The sequence below is a fragment of the Opisthocomus hoazin genome, chromosome 5, assembly GCF_030867145.1.
Source record: "Opisthocomus hoazin isolate bOpiHoa1 chromosome 5, bOpiHoa1.hap1, whole genome shotgun sequence".
Lineage (NCBI taxonomy): Eukaryota > Metazoa > Chordata > Aves > Opisthocomiformes > Opisthocomidae > Opisthocomus > Opisthocomus hoazin.
In genome coordinates this window covers 42,172,019-42,195,306 of record NC_134418.1, presented here as the reverse complement: position 1 = coordinate 42,195,306, position 23,288 = coordinate 42,172,019, and the positions used below count along the sequence as shown (strand labels likewise).

At 44.4% G+C, this 23,288-nt stretch overlaps 1 protein-coding gene across 1 annotated transcript; it reads right to left on the bottom strand.

Annotated features, from left to right (window-relative positions):
- Window positions 1–1,734: 1,734 nt before the first annotated feature.
- RAB33B (RAB33B, member RAS oncogene family) lies at window positions 1,735–10,734 on the bottom strand. The gene is made up of 2 exons (XM_075420987.1): window positions 10,316–10,734; window positions 1,735–4,133 (listed from the first exon to the last, which is right to left on the bottom strand). Exons 1-2 carry the CDS (start codon window positions 10,565–10,567, stop codon window positions 3,690–3,692), a joined length of 696 nt encoding a protein of 231 aa, XP_075277102.1. The 5' UTR covers window positions 10,568–10,734; the 3' UTR covers window positions 1,735–3,689.
- Window positions 10,735–23,288: the final 12,554 nt, after the last annotated feature.

The window sequence follows — 23,288 nt, the reverse complement described above, 5'->3', positions numbered from 1 at the left end:
ATTCTCACTACATCTGGAAAGCTGTCTTTTAACATTATTGGTTTCTAGAGCTGGAAAAAATGACAAGGGTGGAGCTATTTAAGCTTTCAAATTCTTTAATTACTGTGTACTTTAGATCATTTATTGGATCAGCAAGTTTTTGCTTTCAGATTACAATACGCATAGAAAACCCATTTATTTTAGCCATGCTGAAGACATGCGACGTAAAAAAAAAACCCCAAGAAAACCCTAATGTGCAACAGGTATACACATGAATACCAGGACACATCTCGAGTTTGTACACCGACCTCTCGCCTTCCTTCCTAAGCAGCTGGATGAAAGGGCTCCTGTCAATCTGGGAGCAGGGCTCGCACCTGCATCACACTGCTGGTAGTCTACCATGGTCCCTGCTGGTCATTCCCAGGGTCCACAAGCACGAGGTACGCACATTCCATAGACAGGTTCTTTTAGTCATGCAGTAGAATTAACAGCCTGTGTGTGCAGTAATGACTGCAACCATGTTTAAAGGCACAAACCATCTCTAAAGGTGTGTTACTTTTTTGCTTTTGATACACTTAGAAGAGGAGCGTAAACAGGGCAGTAGTGAAACATTAGGTAACACAAATGATTTGAGAGTTCCTCTGTGGGGAAAGCACTACAATATTTACCAAAAAGCCAGCTTAATCGGAACTGAAGCCTTGCTCCTGTGTGCGGGTGCACACACACATATCTGCACACACACACGAACAGAAACCTGCAAGACAGACTTCTGAGATAACAAAGAAGTCCCACCTGTACGTAAAGCTAAAAGCTTTTATTTCGGAACATGAGGTGAGACTAAGAGAAGAAGAACAGAGAAGACTCCTTTAGGGTCTTGACATCCACTCAAGGGTCAGTGATTCCTAGTTTTATAACCATTGTGTCACTTCCCGTTCTTCTGGCATCTGACAGAAATCCCAAACACGCCTCTGAATCGTCAGGTGGGTGTTTCAGAGGCTTCTAAACAACTCAGAGCCACCACAAGAAAGCACTGACACTAGTCCAAGTATTGTGACAGTCTTCCACAAAACTGTCACCCACACATACAGAAACTAGGAGCTCTTTTCCCTCCCTTACAGTTTTTTTTTTTTTTTACAGATTTTACCATAAGAAATTTTATCATCGTTCCTAGCATAATTATTGAACGCAAGTGATCACAGTTCATGGCAAAGCCAGTTTATTAGGTTTCTGGGATTGTGTCTTGCCCTCCCCCCAACACATACAAAATAACCCACCTTTACAATTTGGTAGAGTGAAAACACATATACAAAGTATTCGGTACTTCTGACATCAATTTTCTGGGCAGAACACTACCACTGAAAGCCAGGAAGCATACTGACTCCGGCATTAATGACCACGTCACCTTTATGGCAGAACCATTCAAACATGCTTTGTGCTGAAGACAGAATTACATACTTCAACATTATTTCCACACACGATTTTAATGACATGAGGACCCTTATTTACAGGTTGCGAATAACTCAAATAAAGCTTAACAAATTTGCAGATGTTTGATAGAAAAGTTTACAGTAACACTGTAGCTACATAATTTCCTTACCTCAACCCCCAACCTGACTGACTCTGGAATTCTTCATTCTATTAAAAAAAAAAAAAAAAAAAAAAATTTTGCTGACATACTTCTTCTACAAATAGTTAAGATGGATCCTTTCCAGAAAAAGGATTAAGGATGTGAGCAAAAAACAAATTGTCCAAGAGGACTGTAAACCATATTTATTTACAATAGTATACACAGAAATTTAAGATCAATCCTTTTCTTAAAAAAATCATTAAGGACATAGTGTTAAGAAGCTGATTGTTTCTGAAAGGACTGTAAAACAAATTCTAGTCATGTAAGGTTCAGAGTAAATACAAAAGTTCCCTTTTACAGATGTTTCCTAAACAAAATTACTGTCACAGTTGTAGCAGCTTTATACAGGAAAAAAAATTATTACCTTTTGTTTAGATTCTTTTTAAACATCTTAATCATATTAGACCAAATTGAATGCTCTTTCTATATCTAGAAAAAAAAGTCAATGCATTTCTCTTTTGTTGGTATAACTTACAATAGAATTACATCTTATTAACTGTAATAGTTCAAATAATATTAGTTATCTTGTTTCAATAATTTGTTTCTAATGTGATCACTAGAGTGGCAGCTTCTGAACTGGCCCTTCTCTTTAGTTTCCAGCCAGCATCACACACTACACACTTCAAATCAAAAATCTTCATTTTTACTTCAATTCCTTTAAAAACCAAGTCGCAAAACACTGTTTGACATGGCATATGAACGAAGTCATAGATCGCATTCTATGGCTTACATTTCGCTTTATGTAATTACGTCCAACCTAGCACCATTATGAAACTTGACCTTCAGGCAGAACTGAAATAAAACAGTTGCAATCATGAGAACATAGAAGAAGATGGTTCTAGAGGAGTAATTTCCCTCATCTGACCCAACACATTACTAACTCACGTTAGTAATGCCAAGGATGGCCCACATACAGCCAGGACATTACACAAGCAGGTTTTAGCTTAAAAATCTGTAACAGATGATGTATTTGGTAGATTTTCTCCATATTCCAAGACCTAATTTATTTTGTATTCAGAATTATTTTAAGCAAGTCCCATACTCCTAACATTTTGTCCTAAGCATTTCCATCCCTAAAATGTGTTATCAAGTTGGTTGTAAAAAGCTTTTTCAAGACACTTGAAAAGTATTTATCATCACTAAAATCCCCTGAAACCCCTGTCCTTGAAAACCAGCTTTTGCCAACTTCACTCAATCTTTTACTTAAGTGTTTTTACTTACCCTGGGACACTCAACCCAAATACAGCATTCTTTAGGAATCAGTCCTCACTGAAGTTATAGTAAGGTCAGCGAAGTTATGGACAGTTATAGTCCCAAATTTACCCCAAAACCTGTGCTACAGTACTTTCCGTATGAAGGAATGCATAGTTTAGTTTTACATGTTAATTATGAAAAAAATCAATGAAGTTTTAAGTATCAAATAATTGTCTACAGGTAGGGACAAGTTTGTCAGTTCTCTTACCATCACCATGGAGAACCAGGCAAAAGTTTACAGTGGAACAACAGGCCAAAAGCTAGCAGTTTGCACCTACAATGACAGCCCAAACTTTATCTGACAGTCCTGGATTCTGTTTTTAAATACAAAAAAGTACTTGCTTAGCAAGTTTTTAGCAGTCATCAAATATTCCTTCATATGCCAAAAATGTCCCCACTCGCTGACCCAAAAATCAAGCTATCTGGCTGTGACAAAACACTTTTTCTCCTACATTATTCCAATGCAAGTAGCAACCAAAAAAGTTAGTAAACTGGCTCACTATTTACAACCTTATCACAAGTGATGAAAACAATCTCACAATCTCAGGCAGCAAGAGCTCAAGTAGAATTGCTTTGTCAAAACTTCAAAGGTTACTTTCCCGTGTATTTATAGTGAAACTTCAGTTACTTCAGAAAGTACAATTACAAAGTGCAAGTACGTAATATGGGGACATCTACACGACAAAAAAAACCCAAAACAACAAAAAAACCCCCCATTAAAGTGCCAAAGAGATTTGCTCTAATTGCTACCAAAACCTGGAACTTTGCCAAGATCATAATTTTGAAGCCTTTGCAAACAAGACATGGTGACAGCTGATACCAGTATGATTTAACACCAGCAGGTCATGGCAGGTTTTGGTTCAGGCTTTAAATGTATTTCATCGCGATCTGGGGGTTGACTAAGCATTAATGGCTTGTGACTTTTAAGCTTGTGAGCCAGTGTCATAAATATGGCCTCCACATGGTCATTGTCATTGGGGTTTTTGGCAGAGGTTTCAAATAATGGCATGCTGTGAGTATCCGCAAACTTCTGGGCCAAGTCCGTAGGTACCTGAATAGCACTTCTCAGGTCACATTTATTTCCAACAAGAATTCGTGGTATATCGCTGGAGAGCAGGTGTTGTTTGCATTCCTCTATCCACGATGGCAGACTGTGAAAACTGGCAATGTTTGTCATGTCGTACACAAACACAACAGCATGTACGTTCCTGTAATAGTGCTGCACCATGCTCTTCCTGAAGCGCTCCTGGCCTGCCGTATCCCACAGCTGGATCTGAAAAGGGAAAGACGACAAGAGAATAAAATGTTTTATTACTCGTGTTGGAAAATAACACAAATCACCTGTCGCTTAGGCGAGTCACACAATCACGGAAATCCACTCTTCCGAATTAATCATACTGAAAAATTTGTGCTGAAGAAAGCTGTTGCTTTTACACAATTTCAGAAAATTTTCCTTTCAAAGCTGCTCAAATTGAAGTCAGGAAGAAATGATGATGCAACTTGATCACAGATATGGATTTCTGGAAGTTTACTGGAGCATGTATTTTGCAAGATTTTTACAAAAACAAATCCTTAGCACGATGTGTTTGGCCTTAGCACTTTTATTAAAAAAAAATGTGTATTTCACAGCACAACTCCTGGCTGACACGATTTTTTTATTGCCAAAAGTAACATCACATTCCCCAAAGTTTTGATCTTCGCATGAAGTTAACTGCTTATTGTGGTACTTCATAAAAGCAGGAAGAAATCAAACCACGCACGAATAACCACCAGAAAAACAGGACAAAGAAATCCTTGTCTGCAGCGTATCTACTGGAATTAAACTCTCTTGTGATGCACCTGTAACTTAATCTTATCTAATGCTTAAACTAGGACCATACTGTGGCTTGTAGTATCAAAACATGCATAAAAGGAAAAAAAAAATAGGCAGGAGCCTCCTGTTAGCTGAACATTCTACTGTTGTTTCCAGGTATGCATCATTCTATCCAAACAGGCTGAACACATTTGCTCGAAGCCTTGTCATGTAGTAAAATAGGGTACATGATTTAATGTACGGGGGGTACATAATGTAAAAAAGCGATAAGGAACATCACAAAGATTAAGCAGAAAACAAAGGACTGATTATCAGAGGCAAGAACACACCCAAGGACATATAACTAGCACATCCTGAAGAAGTGCAGATAAACCAGCAGACACCAAGACAAGGAACTTGAGAAATCCAAACTGCTCAACGAGCCAACTCATGACCATATGTGAAAGGAAAGCCTCAGAATTCATGGAAACGACACTAAGAGATACCTCAACAACCACTAGGAACCACCAGAGACCATCGAGGACCCCATGGAAGCCCCACAGACACCCAAGTCGCATGTGTAATGAGTATGCAAATATGATAATTAGTTCCAGGAAACAGAATAAGTAAGTATGAATACCGTGGGAAACTTAATGCACATGTATGTAACAGGGTGATATAAGCTTGGAGCAAGGCATGCACATGAGGAGCGATCCCCTGTGCATCTGGGGCTGTAATAAAGCATGTCTGCTTTTTAATGCTACGTCAGCGTTAAGATTTACTCCTGATTTCGGTGACAGTCACTGTAACAGGAAAAAAAAAACATTCAGAAGAACTGGAATGATTTCAGACTTCTTGGGTCCAGATTAAAACAAAACAAAACAAGCCTTGAAGCAGAAGCAGATGTAAGCAACAACTAATAAAAATTTTAAATCCATCAATCATCCTGGTATAATGGAAGCTTGGAGCCCTCAGACACTTAGAGCACGCTACAGAATTGTGCACTTACTGGACTCAGTAGTATTTTAACAAACTTGCTCTCCAGGAGACACGGGACTGCACATACAGCAGTCAGAGCCAGTTCACCTACAACGCTAGATTAACTGTACACTGGAAGAAATAAACTAGTGTGTGGCTCTATCACACACGCCTTGGCAATGGTGTTAACACTGAAAGACAACATCCGATTTCCTGGGTCAAAGCTGAGTCCTAGCTTCCTGCCTGTCCTGCACAGCTGATCCCTGACGGCTGAGGCACTTTGATTCGTACTTCAGCTTTTAACTTTTGAGCAGGAAACATCAGAAAGAAATGTCTCCTCCCTGGGAAAAAAGAGAGTTCTTCAGACTTGGCACTCAAGGAATATTAAATGTTCTTTAAACGGAAAAGGTAAATTTAAAATTCAATCTGTTACCATGAAAGGTACAAGCAGTATCTTCCCTTGACGAAATTGTTCTATTAGCATAGTTCTGCATTCCTTTGATCCAAGTGTTTCAGTAAAACTTACTCAGAAATTGCAAGTGTCTTGAAAGTTGCCTTGTTTACCATTTTTACCAGTGACTTTGATATTAAAGGGAACCCAAGTGCCAGGGAAATTTGCTGGTGGCAGGAAGCCAAGATGCATCACTGACAGAGAGGAGGATTACAGTATCACCTAATTTTTTTCTTGAAAGCTGGAACAGTAGAAATAGGGTGAAACTAAACAGAAGCAGATGTAAAGTCAGTGACTAATAACAAAGGCTTTTCCTATAAGTGCCGGATTCATCAGTCTAGAAATTATTAAAACAGATGACGATCCAGATACACGAGTCGATCACAGGACGTTATGAATCACTAGTGTGATAGGGTGAAGGAAAAAAAGTAAGTGATGGCGTGACTTTTTCTGCAATATTACGTTCAACCCTAGTCACCCATCCTTGAGGAAAAACTCAAATCAGAGCAGATGGAAATGGCAGTTAGTGGTTTCACTAGGGGAACTGAAAATTTACATGAGAACACCATGACTTCTGTAGTCTAGTCCAGTTACCTGCAGCTTCTGACCCACAGACTTATAAAGATCCACGTGTTGCTTCTAAAAAGGTCATTAAGCTTATTAAGGAGAGCAAGGGATGTTGCCCTAGCCTCTGATCGCAGAAAACGCTAGCCAGTTGCAATCCATCTCATTTTAGAGCAAGCATCTGGTTTTTGCCAATGCTATTACACTCTAAACACAATTGACTGCATCTTCATGGTCTGTTAAGGTAGTCTAGACAATCAGATTAAATATTGGTACCGAAGTTTGGGCAAGATCCATTCACCTACCCAGATCAGAGACACTTCCAGTTCTGTGCACTTACAAAACGTCAGAAAGTCAGGAGACTCATACAAAATTTTCATTAATTTGGAATCTGACAAAGAGAGAAGAAAGAAGCACAGACTGAAGTAATCCTTATGTTCAGACAATATAACATTAAGGAATAACTACAGATACATCTTGGAAAATGCTATATCAAATTAATTTAGAGAGGGAGCTCATTTTCACAGGCAGCTGTGAACTTACACTTCTCTCCCCAGTTCACTCACAGAGCAGAAATCAGTCATGCTTCAGTCAAGCACAGATCCGCAAGTGTATTGCCAGCCTTGGGTAGAGAAGAGGAAATTAAATTAAAGGTTCACATATCTTCCAAGTTAAGCTTAAACTTCAGTTCCTCCTACATTTTATTTGCATGCAGCTTTCAAGCTTGAAGGGTATTATCTCATATTAAAAATGTTAATATTCTTGGCACAGAATCATTTGCACTGAGAGGCAAATCCTTCCCCAAGACTGAAAATTTCACACTTTAGAAGCTTTTTTTTTTCCTCTTACCAGGTGAATGTGAAGAGACCATTCCATTTCTGCCCCCCCCAACATATTTGCTCTACTGAAAAACACTGAAAATGTTCACGTTAACAGATGTCCATTGACAAATTAACATTAAGATTACTGTTTAATTATTATTCCAATACCATTCATCTTCAAGGAAGCACATTTTTTATAACAGCCCTTTAAAATGTGTGATTTGAAAATCTGGTTTAACAGCATAATTCAGCCAATGAAACTGTGGACAGAATTACTTTGTCACGCTCCCTAGGAAAGACAAATGGTACTTAAATATATCGACTCAGCTATCACCTCCCACCTTCCGACTCCTTTTTGTGGATCCAGAAAGGCTGTTTTCTAAACAAAGACTCCCTTAGTGTGGTTTATAACAGGCTGGTAAAAACAGAACTGGCCTTCAATAAAATGTTAAATTATGTCTCCTTTTACAATATGTGGGGAAAAAACACAAAGAGCTCAAAGGTACAGAACACGATGCTTGGACTTTCTGGTTTGAATTTCATCTGTGTCCTTTGCTCTTTTAATGCAGGTCAGTAAAGAGAGTGACATCATTGTTTTCCTCGATTTTCAATGCTGAGATCAATTTAGGAAGAGCAAAATTGGGAATGCAGAAAGTTCGTTTCTTGAAAATTTTAATTTATTCACCACATCTAGGCATTGGTGTTTCATACAAAACTGTCAGCCTATTGTACAAGCTACAAAGGAATATACTCGTCCCTGCATCTCGAAATTCTGCACAATTCCTGTGTGGGAGACCCCCAGCGAGAAGAACTGTGCTTCTCTTCCTGCCAATGACACAGCATTTTTCCAGCTGCAAGGGAAACGCTCAGCACTGTAGCTGCACAAGAATGATCATCCAGCTGGCTGGGGGAAGGGAGAAGGGAGAAAGAGAAGACACTACTTTATAATCTCCTTCAACGCAAGAGGAAAAATTCCTCTGCCTGGCAAGCCCTTCAGGGCACAGCGAGAACAGCAGTAACTCGGTTCATCTGAGCTTCTCTCTTGGCTCAACAGACATTGCTGGACCTCACTGCTACTAGCAAGGAAGGTGAACATGAGCGAGAGGAGGTGGCAAAAACCAAAAATTGGTGTGTACCTGATGACAGACAGCATGCCCCTAAGAGCTAGAGTCCTGGCCATAATGACAAAGTTTATTCCTTTCAAAGCTGAAACAGAACTTCCTGGAAAACGATGTGTCTCAAAAGAGCCTCCTTCAGTTCTCCGCCTCCCTCAACTGGAACTGGTATATTCAACAGGTAACATTCTCAAGGATGCAGCAAAACAACTTACCACAACATATATAACAAAATGGCACAATAACCTAAGCAAAGCATCTCAAAACCGTGAATCAGGCTACATTCTTCTTCGCTTCTCTCCAACAAAGGCCGAGGATAATCCAGAGGTGGTGAAAATGCTGGTCAATAAGATGCTGACAAGAAGATATCCCTCAGCAGGTTCTCTCCTCCAGCATGGACAACAACGGACCACGGAGTGCAGAATTTCAGCTATGAGCCAAAGAAGTGCTATTCAGTGGTTTTATGAAGAAAGAGAGTAACCAAGACTCTCACTCATTTTTCTTTCTTAGTTAAAAAGAAGGATATGAGGTGAAAAAAACACAAGAGAAGGAAAGCAAACGGACTTCTGTGCCCTCCACAATCTCTTTAGTCAGTAAGCAAGGAAAATCTATAGCTTTCAGTTACAGGACTGTAAGCTGTAATTACAAAGCCTGGTGATAATAAACACAAAAGCACAACTCCAAGACTACTGTCCCTCCCTTTTTCCACACATATATTAAGCTTTGCTCATAGAAACAAACTGTCATACAGATGTAACCGGGGATTCTGTTTAAAATGACGTTACTCCTAGTAAACAAACCGCAATCACAAGCAGCCAGGAGTCTAATCTGCAAATGACTGTCAGGATCACCGCTAAGCATCTATACATCTAGCGGGCAGACCAGATTTATTTCATACACTTCTAAAACTTGCTTTAAAAGCGCAAAGAAGGCAAAAGAACATTTTTCTTTCCTACCATCCAATTATTCACTAAGTTTAGCTCTGTAAAACTAAGCTTTAGCTAAACCTATAATCAGAGTAAAAAACAACGGTGAGCTAGGTAACCAGCCTGTCACCGTCCAGTCCTGTGCCACATTTGCCTGAACATCCAGTAATCCTAACAGAATCCTAAAAAAAAATTTAAAAGTTGTAACACATTGCTATCGCTGGTGCAGCACTTCACTCCTGAACAATGTTCAGTTTCTTAACAGGACAGCATTTGCTGTTTTCAATAGCTTCACTCTACGTTTCCACATGAAAAAAATCTGTATTTCCAACTGGCTGTAACGCCCTACGCGAATCCGGTCGGCTTCTTCCAGCCCCACTCCTCGGAGGCTGTCTTTGCGGTTTATTGTTGCACGACAAAAGTAATTTATTTTAAAAAGTATTTCGGATGTTCGCGACGGCAGTTCCGTTGGGCATGTCTAGAGCAAAATGTCGGTGATGGTGGCACCCGCGTCGCCCTGCGGACCCGAGGGTTAAGCGCGACCCGCAGCGGAGCAGCGTTTCGGGGCGGCGGGGAGCCGCTGGCCGCGGGCACGGCCGACGCCGAGCTGCCGGCCAGCAACAGACCTACCTGGAAGCCCGTTTCCAGGAGGCGTTACTGACCGACCCCTGCCCAAAGGCGCGGCCCACGGCAGGAGCTGCCATCGCCTCGGGCACCCGCACCCTGACCGCGCTTCCCCCAAGGGCAAGCCCCTCTCCCCCCCGCCGCGGGACACGCTCCCGGGGGCCGGCGGGCCTCGCCCCGGTACCTTGATGCGCTCGCCGTCGATGGCGACGGCGCGCTCGCGGAAGTCCACGCCGATGGTGGCCTCGGTGCGCTGGGGGAAGCGGCCGGCGCAGAAGCGGTAGGTGAGGCACGTCTTCCCCACGTTCGAGTCCCCGATCACGATGATCTTGAAGATGCGGGAGCGCGCGGGGGGCAGCCCGCCGGGGAGCGCGCCGCTGCCCGTCAGGCTCAGCTCCAGCGAGGACTCCAGGTCGCCCGCCGCCGTCGCCATCATCGCTCGGGGGGGGGGGGGGCCGGGCGCACCGCCTCGGGGAAGGGGGACCGCCCCGCTCTCCCTCCTCCGCCTGTCCCGGCCCACGCGGCGGACGGGCGCGCGGCCCGTTAACCGCCGCCCCGGGGAGCAAACGACCGCCCGAGGCGCGGCCCCGCCACGTCACGTCACGGCACGGCACGTCACGTCCCGGCTTGCTCCCGCCCACCGGCCGGCAGCGCGGCGCGCGGGGGGATCTCGCGAGATCCCGGCGCCGCCGCCGGCCCCCTCCGCTAATCAGTGGCCGGGGGGGCGCCGCCGCCGTGTGTCCGTCAGAAGGGCGGGGGGCGTGGCGTCGGGGCTCCTCAGGAGGGGGTCGGTACGCGCCGTCGGGTCCCGGCTGCCTGGGGAGGGGCGGGAGAAGGGGGCTGTCAGCAGCCCCGAGAAAAGGGGGGGCCGGAGTGAGGGAAGGGTAAAACCCCCCCCCCGAGCTTAGCGCGGCGGCGTCGTGACCCCGTCCCCCCTCCCTCGGACCAGCCCGCCCTGCGCTCCTCCTCAGAGGCGCGGTGCCTTCCCGTGGGCCGTCGAGCAACTGCTCTGGCGAAGAAGAGGAGTTTTGCTCTGGTGTGGGAAGTAAGGTCGGAGGACGGCGAGGGGGTTGCGCCACGCCGGAGTGCTTCTTCTCCCTCCTGCTGCGCTGCTCCTTTTTGCCGCCGGAGGGCCTCTGGCCGAGGGGGGGCAGCGCCGGCAGGCGCGTCTCGGCAGCCCAGGCGCTGCGGGCGTGGAGGAGCCCTGCTCCCGTGGAGGGTGCCCTGGCTGGGGCGCTGGCTGGCGCGCTGCAGGTGGGGTGAAGCAGGCAGCTCGTTGCGCTGGGTTTCGTCCGGGTTACGCCAAGAGGGCCAGAGCGAGCTGTGGTTGGATCCGAGCTCTCGCACAGCCCTCTGGACGTGGTTTGTTTCAGCCACGGAGACTCTCCAAACGCGGGGTCCCGACACCATCTGCTGGGCGAAGGCCTTCGCCGCCGTCAGATTTCCGCGTCTGGCTGATTTCAGGCGGACACCCCCGGCAGCTCGCCCTGAGCGCGCCGTTCCATACGGTCAGCAGCCGCCCCAGCGTCTGTGCCGCCAGCCCTAAGACGGGCAGAAGCACCTTGACGGGGGTACGCGCTGGAACGCAGCTGGCCCCGAAGGGACGGACGGGAAGTAAGCGCCTGCGGAGAGCTAGCACTTCCCGCTTCTGAAAGCCCTGCGCTGGTGTGGGCTGGGCAGAGCTTAAATACTGCCCCAGACGTGGGCAGTGCGTAAAGATTTTGCTCGGGGTTCCCATGTACAGAAAGTCAAGTACTCTTTACTTAAAGAGTAAATTGCGCTTTACTTAAAAGAATGCACAGTTCTTCCAGGGGTCGAAATAAAATCCTGAGCGCAGTTAATGAACCCACTCATTCGCTTAACGTTTCTTGGTGGTACGCAGTATTTGCCTGCTCTTCTTGCAGCAGCTTGCCTTAGCTTGAGCTAGGAAACGTGCATGTGGGAGTTCTAACTGTCCATGAATTTCCCTAGTAATCCAGTCGTGAGACTTCCTGATCAGCCTTAACGAATTGGGAAGAAATCAGTGATTTGACACGCAGCGACTTCACCCATCCCACCCACTCTGCCTTCGTCCAGTAAAGCTGTCCCTCCAGAGTGGGGGTTTTGGGGGAAGGTGGCTTGCCATTGAGAGGACAGTGGTCACTGCCTCTGTTCCACGCTTGGCGGCAGATGCCACTGCCCTTCTGAACTGCGGTAAGATGGAGATGGAAAGGTCAGTCGATTTACATGGGCAGGCATGTGCAAACCTCATAGTTTCAACTGGAATTTGGCAGTTTGTCCTGTCGTTCTGCAGGACAGCAGGTGAACACACGCCATTTTCAAATCCTGTCGAGGCTGAGATACACCTGTCCCACAGTGATGAACAATTGCCCGCTAGCTGCACATTTCAGCTGAAGGACAGCAGAAAATTCATGTATGCTGGGCTTGCTACACGTCTGTTAACTTTAAAGGTCAAAACTTGCCATTCTCCAGCCCAGTACACATCATTTAGTCCATCTGGCAGTAGCTCACCAGGAGGATAAGCTGTGTTTCTATCAGGTGTAGCCCGAGCAGTGTGAAGCTAGATTACACATGAGGAGATTCGTGTGAACAACTGCTTTAAGTTTGTGGCGTGCTGAATTTTGGGTACATAAACCCATGCAAAAAAAAACCTGACGCAGTGTTGTTATGGTACGAGAATTATAACTGTTCCAGCTTGGCTGGAGCAAAAATCCAGTGGGCTTGCTCTCCTGCCTGTGCAGGAAGAGTAAGCTTAAGGGAAGTCTACAAAAGTCAGTAAACAGTGAAAGTTACCGGTACTTGGTAAAATTTCCTTCCAGCTTTCTTTGTAGGGAATATTCACACTAGTATTTGAATGGGATTCATGCATCTTCCATTACGGCTGCTGCTCCCTGTGAAAGGTCCTTATCTTAGAGCAACCAGTGCACAGGAGTTATTCTGAAGTGAAAAAGAAAAAAATAAAATCAGAAAAGCCCTGGCTTTTAATTCTACAGCAAGGTGAAGTGTCCAAAATGCTGTCCCATCACTGATGCCTCAGCAGCTCAGATCCGCAGTAACAGAATTATTGTGTTTTCACCGTGTTTTTCTACCTCAGGATATTTCATGCCGCTCGGTTGCCCTGAGGTGAAGTACACAGCCCTTTTCAGCAGAGAAAGCCAGCCCTGAATAAATGTGCTAGGTTACTGTGCTTTCCAAATACGAGCAGGAACAGCACTTTCCAAAATTTTGAGAGATGCTTTCAACGCTACAGGAAAAAGGTCAGTTAACATCTTCCCAGTCACTCTCCCATTTTCCCCTTGCTCAGGGCACAGCAAGGTGGCCGCAGCCACCTGGTTCGCACCGCAGTGGGTGGGACTGCACCCCTGGACATCCCTTCGAGCCACAGTGCTCCTCACTCCGGCAAACACCGGGATGTGGCCTAAGAAAGTTGGAGGTACAATATTTCTTTGCAAATTCTCTATAAAGAGAAGGAGGATCATACAGTTCCTTGGAGGTCCTCAGCCACGAAATAGTAGGCTACAAGGCCAGATCTTCTTAATTAGCAACGGGCTAAAAAATGATGGCTCATGCAGAAACTCCCATGCAGGGCGATCTCAGGAGATTCTTGGCTTAAGTCACTTTTATATGAGCTATTTCAGTGTAGTACCGGAAATTTCATCACTTCTGATACATATGTAGGGATAAAGATGTTGATTAGATCATTACATTTAACCCAGCACAGACTATTTCTGAATGTTCCTTTCTAATATATTTGGAGACCAGCAAATATAGTTGAATTTATTATAGTAACAGAATAAATTAAAAATGCTTCTTGCTATATAAGCATTTGAAAAAGCTTTTGCTTTTCTTCTTTTGCAAGGACAAGTACTTTTAACATGCTACTTGAATGTGTTCAGTGAATGAATGTACAAGAGCCTAAGTTCACAGTTATTTTTATTTAGCAGATGTAGAAGTTTCTAAGGAAGGGTGTTCTGAGAATAGTTGTGAGTCTCTGGACTTGCTCAGCGTTTCAAGAATAGTTATTTCTGTCTTCCCTTGGAGAGATATTTTAACTTGTCAGTCCCATGAAAATGCAGACTGTTCAATATCTGAAAGTATGTCTACTGGGTTTTAAATTAAGGAATGCATTAGGAAAAAAGCGTAAGTCTAAGACTGTCTCATGTTGCTTGTTATTCTCTGAAAGGATCAAAAAGCATCCAGGTGTGTCCTTTTGATCTGGTAGTTTAATGACAGGCAGTCTAAAAGTGCTTTTAATGTTTCTGCAGAGATACTGTACCTCTGACTTCTGAATTCCTCTGGGCGCCTTGTCCTTCTGTGCGAGGCCTCTCATCGTCCGTTTTTGCAAGGAGAAGTCCTGTGGCTTTGCAAGCAGAAGTCCTGCTGTTGCAAGACCTGACTCTGCAAGTCTAAAAAGAGGCTGACCTCCCATTAACATGTTCCTTTATGGTAAATTACAGATGGCAGAAATGTTGCAGCAACAAAGGGCAGCTTTTTAGGAGATAGATAGGATTTCAGGATCCTATACGTAAGGTTCTTGAAGCAGACTGAAAAAGCAAGTATTAACATGCCCCGTTGAAATCACAAAGCCAAATGTCTCATCTATATTTGCATTGAAATAAAGCTTTGACACAGCTGCTTTCACTGCCAGTTACTGGAATGTGACTTTCTCATTCACTTCCGTGTCCTTGTTCTTGTCAAAACTATAAAACTAAAAGCTTTAGCGAAATTAAAAGAAATTTTTTTTCCACTTCTGGCTCGTGCTTGGATTTTATTGTCATTGCGTGCCTGATGAGAGATTGGGGCTTTAATGTTCAGTGTATGACGTAGGTTGTCTGGATGACAACAATGGACCTCATCCACTGGACATAACATAGTTGTCTTTGTCTGACAGAAACCATACGTCCCCTGCCGTGAGAGTCCCCTGCCAGACACCGGCAGGGAAAATCTGGACCCCTAGTGCTCAAGGCAGCACCTGCAGCTTTATGAGTGATGGCTTAACAGGAGCACCCACTTGACGTCCGTCCCTGCTCACAGCAACTGGAATGGCTGCGGGATTGCGTCTGCAGTGCTTGAAATGCTGCTTGGCCACTGGGGTCTGTACAGAAGCGTGACGTCGTGCGGCTCTTGCATGACGGTGACTGAAGTAATTAGCTATTTGGCCTACCTAGGTAGCTGAGGCAATAACCGAATCACTGCTGTGTCACAAGCTTATCACTGCAACGTGGGCTCCTGGCAGGTCCCAAGCCTGTACCAGGGCTGCCTATGCATCCCCGCTCGGGTGCCAGGCATGCCTGCTGCCTCCTTGGGCTGACTCACCCAAGGGGGATCAAAAAACCCCTTGACATCCTGACAGCAGGGGTGCAGACAGCAAAGCTACGCTGAAGTGTTTTTATCTGCCAAGCGTGCGTTAAACCAAGAGCTGTGTCCTTGCTTTCTCTCTCCCTCCCTGCAATTGTACATGCCGTGCTCAAGGGCTGTCTGCATGTCCCAAAGCAACACTGCAGAAAGGTTCAGCAAATGTCACCAGGCTTCTATATTTACCTGTCTGCACCACGGCCTCTGATAAATCATTCTCAGGCAGCAAGCAAATCCAGTTGTACTGTGCTCTGCCAACGATTTGCCTGCACGTGTAAGCTCCAGACTGAAGATCTTGAGCCCCAAGACTTTGCTTGATGTGAGGGTATATTGTGCATTTTATTTTCTGGCAACAGGTTTTTCTTCAGATAGTATGATATCAGAGTGTGGTTTTGTTACTTATTTCTGCAAGAATAAGCTTTCCTCCTCCTTTTCCCAGGCTCTCGTTTGTTACCAAGGGCATAGTCCTACTCCCATTTTAACTAAAACATTGAATAAAAAAAAAGACCCACCCAAACCCCACCCATGCATCTGATAATATTGTTGACATAGGAACGAGGCAACAGCTGTATTTTCCCAGTGGTTTGCTAAGATGTCCCTTCTGCTATCAGATTTTTAAGTTTCTTACTCTGCTCAGACTTTGTATTTATTCCAGTGGCGTCAGCCTTTCTTATGCCCTTTCTTCAAATTCAGCAACAGCCTGTGCCTCCAGACGCAGGGCTTGCAGCCCATGAGCGCTCCGATCGATCATGGGGCTTCCTTAGTTTCAACCTGGCGGCAGTGCGAAGCTTTTCCCCCATTCCCTTCCGTTTCAGAGTTTTATGTGAGGGTACCTTCAGGGCACCCTGCATTATTCACCTACTATGCATGCATTTTGTGTACCCATCAACAATTTATAAAAGGCAGGACAGCTTCACTCCCGGTTGTCCTTTTCAGTGCAACCAAGCCAGGAGATCTGATACGCTCTCAAGTTGTTTGTTCATATTTTTGCCTGAAAACCGGTGTCTGGCACCCTTTTGTGCTCTCTGCTGGTGGAGGTTTTCCCTTACCCGCACAGACTGCCTCGTGCAGGGATCCCAGCTCACCTCTGTCAAGGGCATCGCCCCCCGGGAGGCAGATCTCCAGCAATTTGAGCGCAGACGGAGCTGGAGGTGTAAGAGCTTGGCTGGGCAGTGGCCCCATCACGTAAATGCTTCTCCGACCTCCGTGGCCTTCCTGGCTCCTGCTCCCTCCGCAGCTTTGATGGTGGTGGAAAACAGAGAATCAAACCATGAGAAAAGACAGTGGTAACCGGAGCACTGAAGAGGACTTGCTGTCCCCTGCCTCCCCGTGATTCACGCTGACCTAACCAGCTGGAGTTCTGATGCACGGCCGCGCGTTGGGGCTGGCAGAACAGCCAGGAGGACACACAGGGGGTTTACCCCGTTTGGAAGTGATTCGGGGTCACCTAGTCAGGGGGGAAAAGCTAGGCAAAGCCAGACAGCATGAAAGAGGAAATTTGTTTGCCTGTGATGCTACTCTACCTAACGTACGGCACTGTAAAGAAGTCTGAGCCCAGTTTGGCCAAATGATTTAAAAATGTTATTGAAGGGAGTAACCATCCTTCACCATCAGGGTCCCGCGAAATTAAGCAGAAAGTCAAGGACACCTGGTGGAAAGATGCTCATTGGGGGACAAAATAGGAATTCAAAAGCACAAACAAGTTTATGCTGCAATAAAGCAAAGATTGTTTTCCCAGCTCAAACGCGTAAAAAATATTTTCTAGTTACATTTCATTAAGACATTTATTGATATTGAAGCGAGATGCAGAATTATGAATATTTGGTGATTCCTATGAGAAAAAAAAAGTGCTTGAAATGCAAGATGTAAACAGCCAAAAGTGAACATTTTCCTAAAACTTTATAAAATGCTTCTAGATGAAAAAGACAACTGCAAGAAAAATTAGCAGGTAATTGAAGAAGTTTAATACATTATGAGGGATGTCTGGTTTTAAGTTTTATATTTTTGTGATAAAATCATACCAAGTATATCCAGAGAAACGGTTCCTGCTCTTAGGGGCTGATAGGACATCTCTGTGGGGCTCTCAGAAGAACGGAGCAATGGCTCTTGGTTTTGAGACGTTCAGGAGAAAATACCGAACACTGTAAGGTCCTGAGAAAGCCCTGACAAGCCCCCGGCCTGCACGCGCTTACCGTGGAAGTGCCAGTCTCGCTGCCTGAACCAGCCGACAGCCCCACGTACTTTCCCCTAAACAAAGGGCATGTACGCATCCCTCGGGTTGGCTGCGCGAAGGCGAGATGGGAACGGAGTAGCAGTGAGCCCCCGTCTGGAGTACCCCTGACTGCTTCACCTGCCGCACAGCAAAGGTGTGGACCAAGCAGGATTCCTCCTTTCCCCGCTTCACAACAGTCCAGGTGTTGCAGAAGCCACGCAACCCAAATGAGAACATTGCTTTTGTACGAAAGATTAAAAAAAAACCCCAAAACCCTAAAATAAAGAGAGCAGAACCCTTGAACATCGCTTTGCCAGCTGTATAATGACCCGACCAGTTGTTTTTTCCTTTGGTTTTAGAAGGGTATTAATCCACCTCCAGCAGCACCCGGTGAGGCCCGTTAGCTGCAGGAGGGGGACTCGCTGGCGCTCCACGTGCACCCCTGCAGCGCTGAGGGACAGAGCGACCGCAGAGAGGAGCCGTCTTTCTGCTGCTGTGCATGGGACCTCCAGAATGGTTTCCAGAAGCGTAATGACAAGGTAGGAAGGTCCTTTACTCCTGACGGGACGGAGGGGTACCGATGAAAAGTCAGTCCCGACAGATTTGTGCAGATACACTAATGTATGAACCGCCAGACTACCTTGGCCCCTCATAAATCTTCTGCGCTTTGAGTCCTTGCGCAGACAACCATCAGGTGCGGTTCCCAGACACAGAAGGGTGAAGTTTGAAAGTCTTCAAAGTTCAAGGCAGGCAGTTGCCCAGTATGAATGCCCCTCCCCTCTCATGAAAGAACAACAAAATTATGAGGACATTGGTAAGGAGGGGATGTTATTTTTCATTAGGGTAAGATGGCAAGGTCTCGTGCACAGCAACCCTTACTGCCCCAAGCTCCCCTTTCACATCCAGAGGGGTGAACATGAGGATATTGCTGTGATCACTTCAGTATCTCCCTCCCCCTCCCAGCATTTATAACAAAACACAGAACCTGAAAGTTGCTGGAGCCCTTTGTGCTCACTGTAGAAAATGTTAAAATCAGAACTGTTATTCATTACACATAGTAGTTAATAAAACTTTTTTTTAAGTAAACTTAACTGTCAAGCTCACAACACGCTATAGGCAGTTATAATGCTACGTCAGCTACTATCTAGTTACTTTTGCCCCTATTTGTCAGTGTTACCGCATTATTTTGTCTGCTGATGGATTAAAACCACAAGACACCTGGGGATGTTGAGTCAGGAAAGCTTTGTGGGCTTATGGGTGGGGAAGAGAAGGCTGCTGAGATTTATTATTCCCCCCCATTCCCCAAAACCTGATCTGAGGAAGATAGCCAAGGCTTCTTCATTCAGCGTGCCTCTCAACCCCCTCTTTTATTCAATCCTTCAGTAAGAGCACTTCCCAGATCCCCTATCGGGGTCTTTGTAGCCTGAAAGAGCAAAGGATCTTTTTATCTGTACGCACAATTAGCCTGCAGGGTCAAAAGACAGCTCCCTGCCAAGGTAGTTCTTTTCCAGACCAACTCCGAGACCTTTCCCTACTGATCTTTCTCCCTTTTGCGAGACCCGCACCCCAATCTACAACACGTCAGCATGGAAGGAGACGGTTGGGAATTAAGGGAACCAGTCAAGGGATCGTTTATTTCAAAGCTGGTAGGCACCTAAGGAGGACACTGAACTCTAGAAGGAAACACTGGCACTCATTTACAAACAGAACTCAGCATTTTTATTCATTGATTGACTTCCTGCCAGTTTTGATATTTGCTACCACCAGAGAAGAGCATAAAAACACAGTACAACATTGTTAACCGGTTAGGAAGGCTGGAAGGGAAAGCAAATCCCAGTACAATTGCAGTAACTTGGTGGAGTTTATAATTAAGATTTTTTTAACGGATCAGCAATGAAGCAATAAATATGCTGCTGCACTGAGCCAACAGGACTTTCACTAAGTTTGTGGTTTATTGCATTACAGTTTAAAACTAAACGTTATCCATCATCATACATATGTTCATCAACCAGGTAAATGACACTTTTCCACGTGTTATATGCTAAATGGCTAAAATTATGCAGTAGCTGAACTAGACTAGGACTAGTAGAGGTAGATATTGAATGGGCAGTGCCAGGCAGAAATATTTTGTAAAAGTACTTTTTGTCTTTTGTTATGAACAGTTAGCAGATGTAACATTTTCAATTAAAACATCTTAGGAAAGCTGTTCTAAGATGCTTTGGTTTTTCTAGTAATATCTCTCTTACAATAGTCTTACAAAGCCTTTGATATGGTCCCTTGTAAACCAGACAATCTTCATCCTCCGAGTTTTCTGCCAGGATTTACTTGAAGACCAACATACAAAGCTAGAACCTTTGTGAACATACTACTATTTGCTTGTACCACTCTAAAAGTAATACACATTTACAGCTTCCTTGGCATGGGAAAACTGTATTTATAGTATTTACAGCTTCAGTAATCTTTTGAATAATAAAAATCTATTATACTTAATCTAAAATGGAATTTCTATTATGCCACCTCCTTATAACTCACTTCAGTCTCCTCTGGCTGAGCTGCTCCTTACCATTCTCACTGCTGGCTGTATGCTCCTGCAAAGAAGAGTCTCTGTCCAAAACAGGCATTAAAACCGGGGTTTGTACACAGCAGCTTTCATTTCCAGGAAATATAATTGTGACAAGATGACCATGAGTTTTGTAACAGCGTACGCCCATCGCTCCTTACAACACTCAAGAACAGTTCCCAACTGGAACGCTCCTGGAAGCAAGAGTCCTTCCCTAAGCTCAGCAACCACTTTCCTCCATCTGGAACAGCTTTCATTAATGAACTTACAGACTGCTCGCTTACCTACCCATATGACTGTCTAATTATACTACATTTGCATTGTTTTCCTCCACAGAATCCCAAAGCAGTATGGTATCAGACAAGCGTAACTCCGACTTCCACATAGTTCGAGCTATTTTACATTACCACTTAGGTACAAACTGCATTTTTAGAGCAAACTTTCTTAGGTGGAAGACAGGGGAAAGATTTCAAAGCTAGCTAGCTACCCAGTACAGAACACTTATAAAACACTCCAAGCGATCATGAAAAGGGAAAAATAAAATCATTTGAATTCGGCTATATAGAGCTGGATTATTCTGCCAGGTGGTTTTGTTAGCATTAGTGGCACACGTTCAAAGCGCAACTGTGGCGTATGGGATGCTAGCACTGCAGGAACGATGGCACCGTTGCTCGGACCCTCAAAGGCATCAGGTTACAGAAAGATCTGAAGTCGTCTTATTTGAACTTGCTCACGTGATACTGAAATTGTATTTGCACCTCTGGTTTCTGAGGCCTGATCTCACTCTATTCTCAGCAGTGTTTTCTTTCTTTAAAAACAATGACAATTCAACCTGGCTGAAGAGTAAGGTGCTACACCAACTTCCAGGGTCTACTGTACAGCTGGAGCATCTCCAGACCTGGAAAAAAACCCGAAACACTAAAGGAAGATTTAATAGGCTAATTATACATACCTCATCTAGCCCTAGACAGCTCCCTGGGAAACCTGGTATTTTCTCCCCTATGCTAGGAGAAAAACTGAGTGACAAACTTCACTCTGTATTCTGGCTGACACACCGCATGTCACGACATGACTGCCCTCCTATGAACACAGAAGTATTAAGACTTCTACTGAAAAAAAACCCCATAACTGTAGAAGAATATAGAGGCTTTTAAGGCATTTAAGATGCAAGGAAATATAACGAGTTACTGAATAGATCATTTTGAGACTCTTTTACTTCTTTGTTCACACATACCCCATGTCTGAACGCTCCGGTCTCCAAAGTACCTGAGGTACCTACCACCTTGGGGCAATCAACCACTTTCAGTTACTCACAATTTAAGTCCACTTCTGACTCTGGCATTGCTTCATGCAATGTGCATTTGCACCATCTACAGTCTCTATCTAGGGAAAATATGTTGCTTCAACTTTTTTTTTCCCCCAGGAAAGATATCCACCGCATATGCCAGCACCAGTGGCTCCACTGATGGTGAAAACTTCTTTCTCCAGTGGAAATCATGACGAATCCAACCAAATGATGTCATTAGTAAGCCAACGTTCCAGGTCACCCTGACCGTGATGTCAATCCCTGCTCACCCGCTTTGGCAGCCAATGATTACAATTTTGGGTCTCGGTTTTCACTGTTGCATGCCACTCTGTGCTACTGCTTCGCAAGACTCCTTGCATTGGATTGTAACATCATTTCCAGCTCTTAAAAACTCTTCCTCAGAGATCAGCATTGCATCTAACAGGACAGATGCGAAGACGCAGCAAGAACAATTCCTTTGCCAATCAAAGAACCTTCTTCTTCAGGTAAACTCTTGACTCAGTTTCATTTCCTGGGACGGCAGTCTCCTGGAAGGCGATGAAGAACCTCTTTAATCCGAAAGAATCACCTCTGGAGCACTAGGGATGCCTTGCAGCAAGGCTATGAACAAGTGTCTTCGGGGAAATCACAACAGACATGTAGATGGAGGCTTCTGGAAGGCCCACAGAAATATCCTTCCCCACTTGCATAATGAAAGGTAACAAGTAACTTCCTGCTTTCAGTTCATCTATTTCAACACAAAAACAGGCAGTTAAAAAGAAAAGGAAATAATCCCATTTATAGGCAGCACCCAAAAAACAGAATTTGGGAAAAAAAAATTGCTTGATGCAATTCACAATCTGTTAAAAAGAGTGAGCACTCATCTGCCTCCTGCTAAGCATCAGAAGCCAAGCAAATGGCAGCAATACTCAGAGGCAAGGCCAAAAGCTCACAGCTTGTGTAGGCAAGACTGAACCATCTTCAGTAGTTGCAGAAGACATGCAGTCCAAGTATCTCAGGCTGCAGAAAAGACTGAGATCTAGACAGAAATACCAGAGTCAAGTAAAGGCTCTATAGGTATTCTAGTCCCTAAAAGCCCAGCAGATTAAATATACAAATATAGCAATACAACTTACATTTCTGACATGAACTACACTGCAAATGTACACAATAGTCTAACCGTGAAAAGAAAGTGGTGCTGAATACACAAGAAACAGAAAACTGTTCTTCTGACAGTCAGAAAACTACAAACCACAATAAATCTTCCTGGATTTCTTAACGGTACGTGTCAATCACTGAATTCCATGATGCGGAAGAGGAAGGCTGTGTATCCACACAACAGATACTCTGTAACTGAACTCCTGCAGCAAAGAAGGCACTCACTTTATAAGCTGTAGTTTATTTTCTGCTCTGTTCTATATGATGAGCCTATAAAAAACAAATTTCAGCACTTATCTATATTATTAACACAGTAGACTTGTAGACTGAAGCTTGACTTGAAAAACAGAATTCAACGTAACACTGATGGAACTTAAAAGCCAAGTAGTAAAGCATTCTGTGTTTTAGGACTTCCCAGACATTCAGTATTTACATATAATGCATTTGCACTTTATACTCAACAACCACCCATCAGCAGCGACATTATTAGCGTAACTGGACAGCACAGTAAGCCAACCCTGAGCTGCACTCTAGTGAACCCATTCATTTTCAAAGTACAACAGAGATTGGTTTAAATATTCACACAA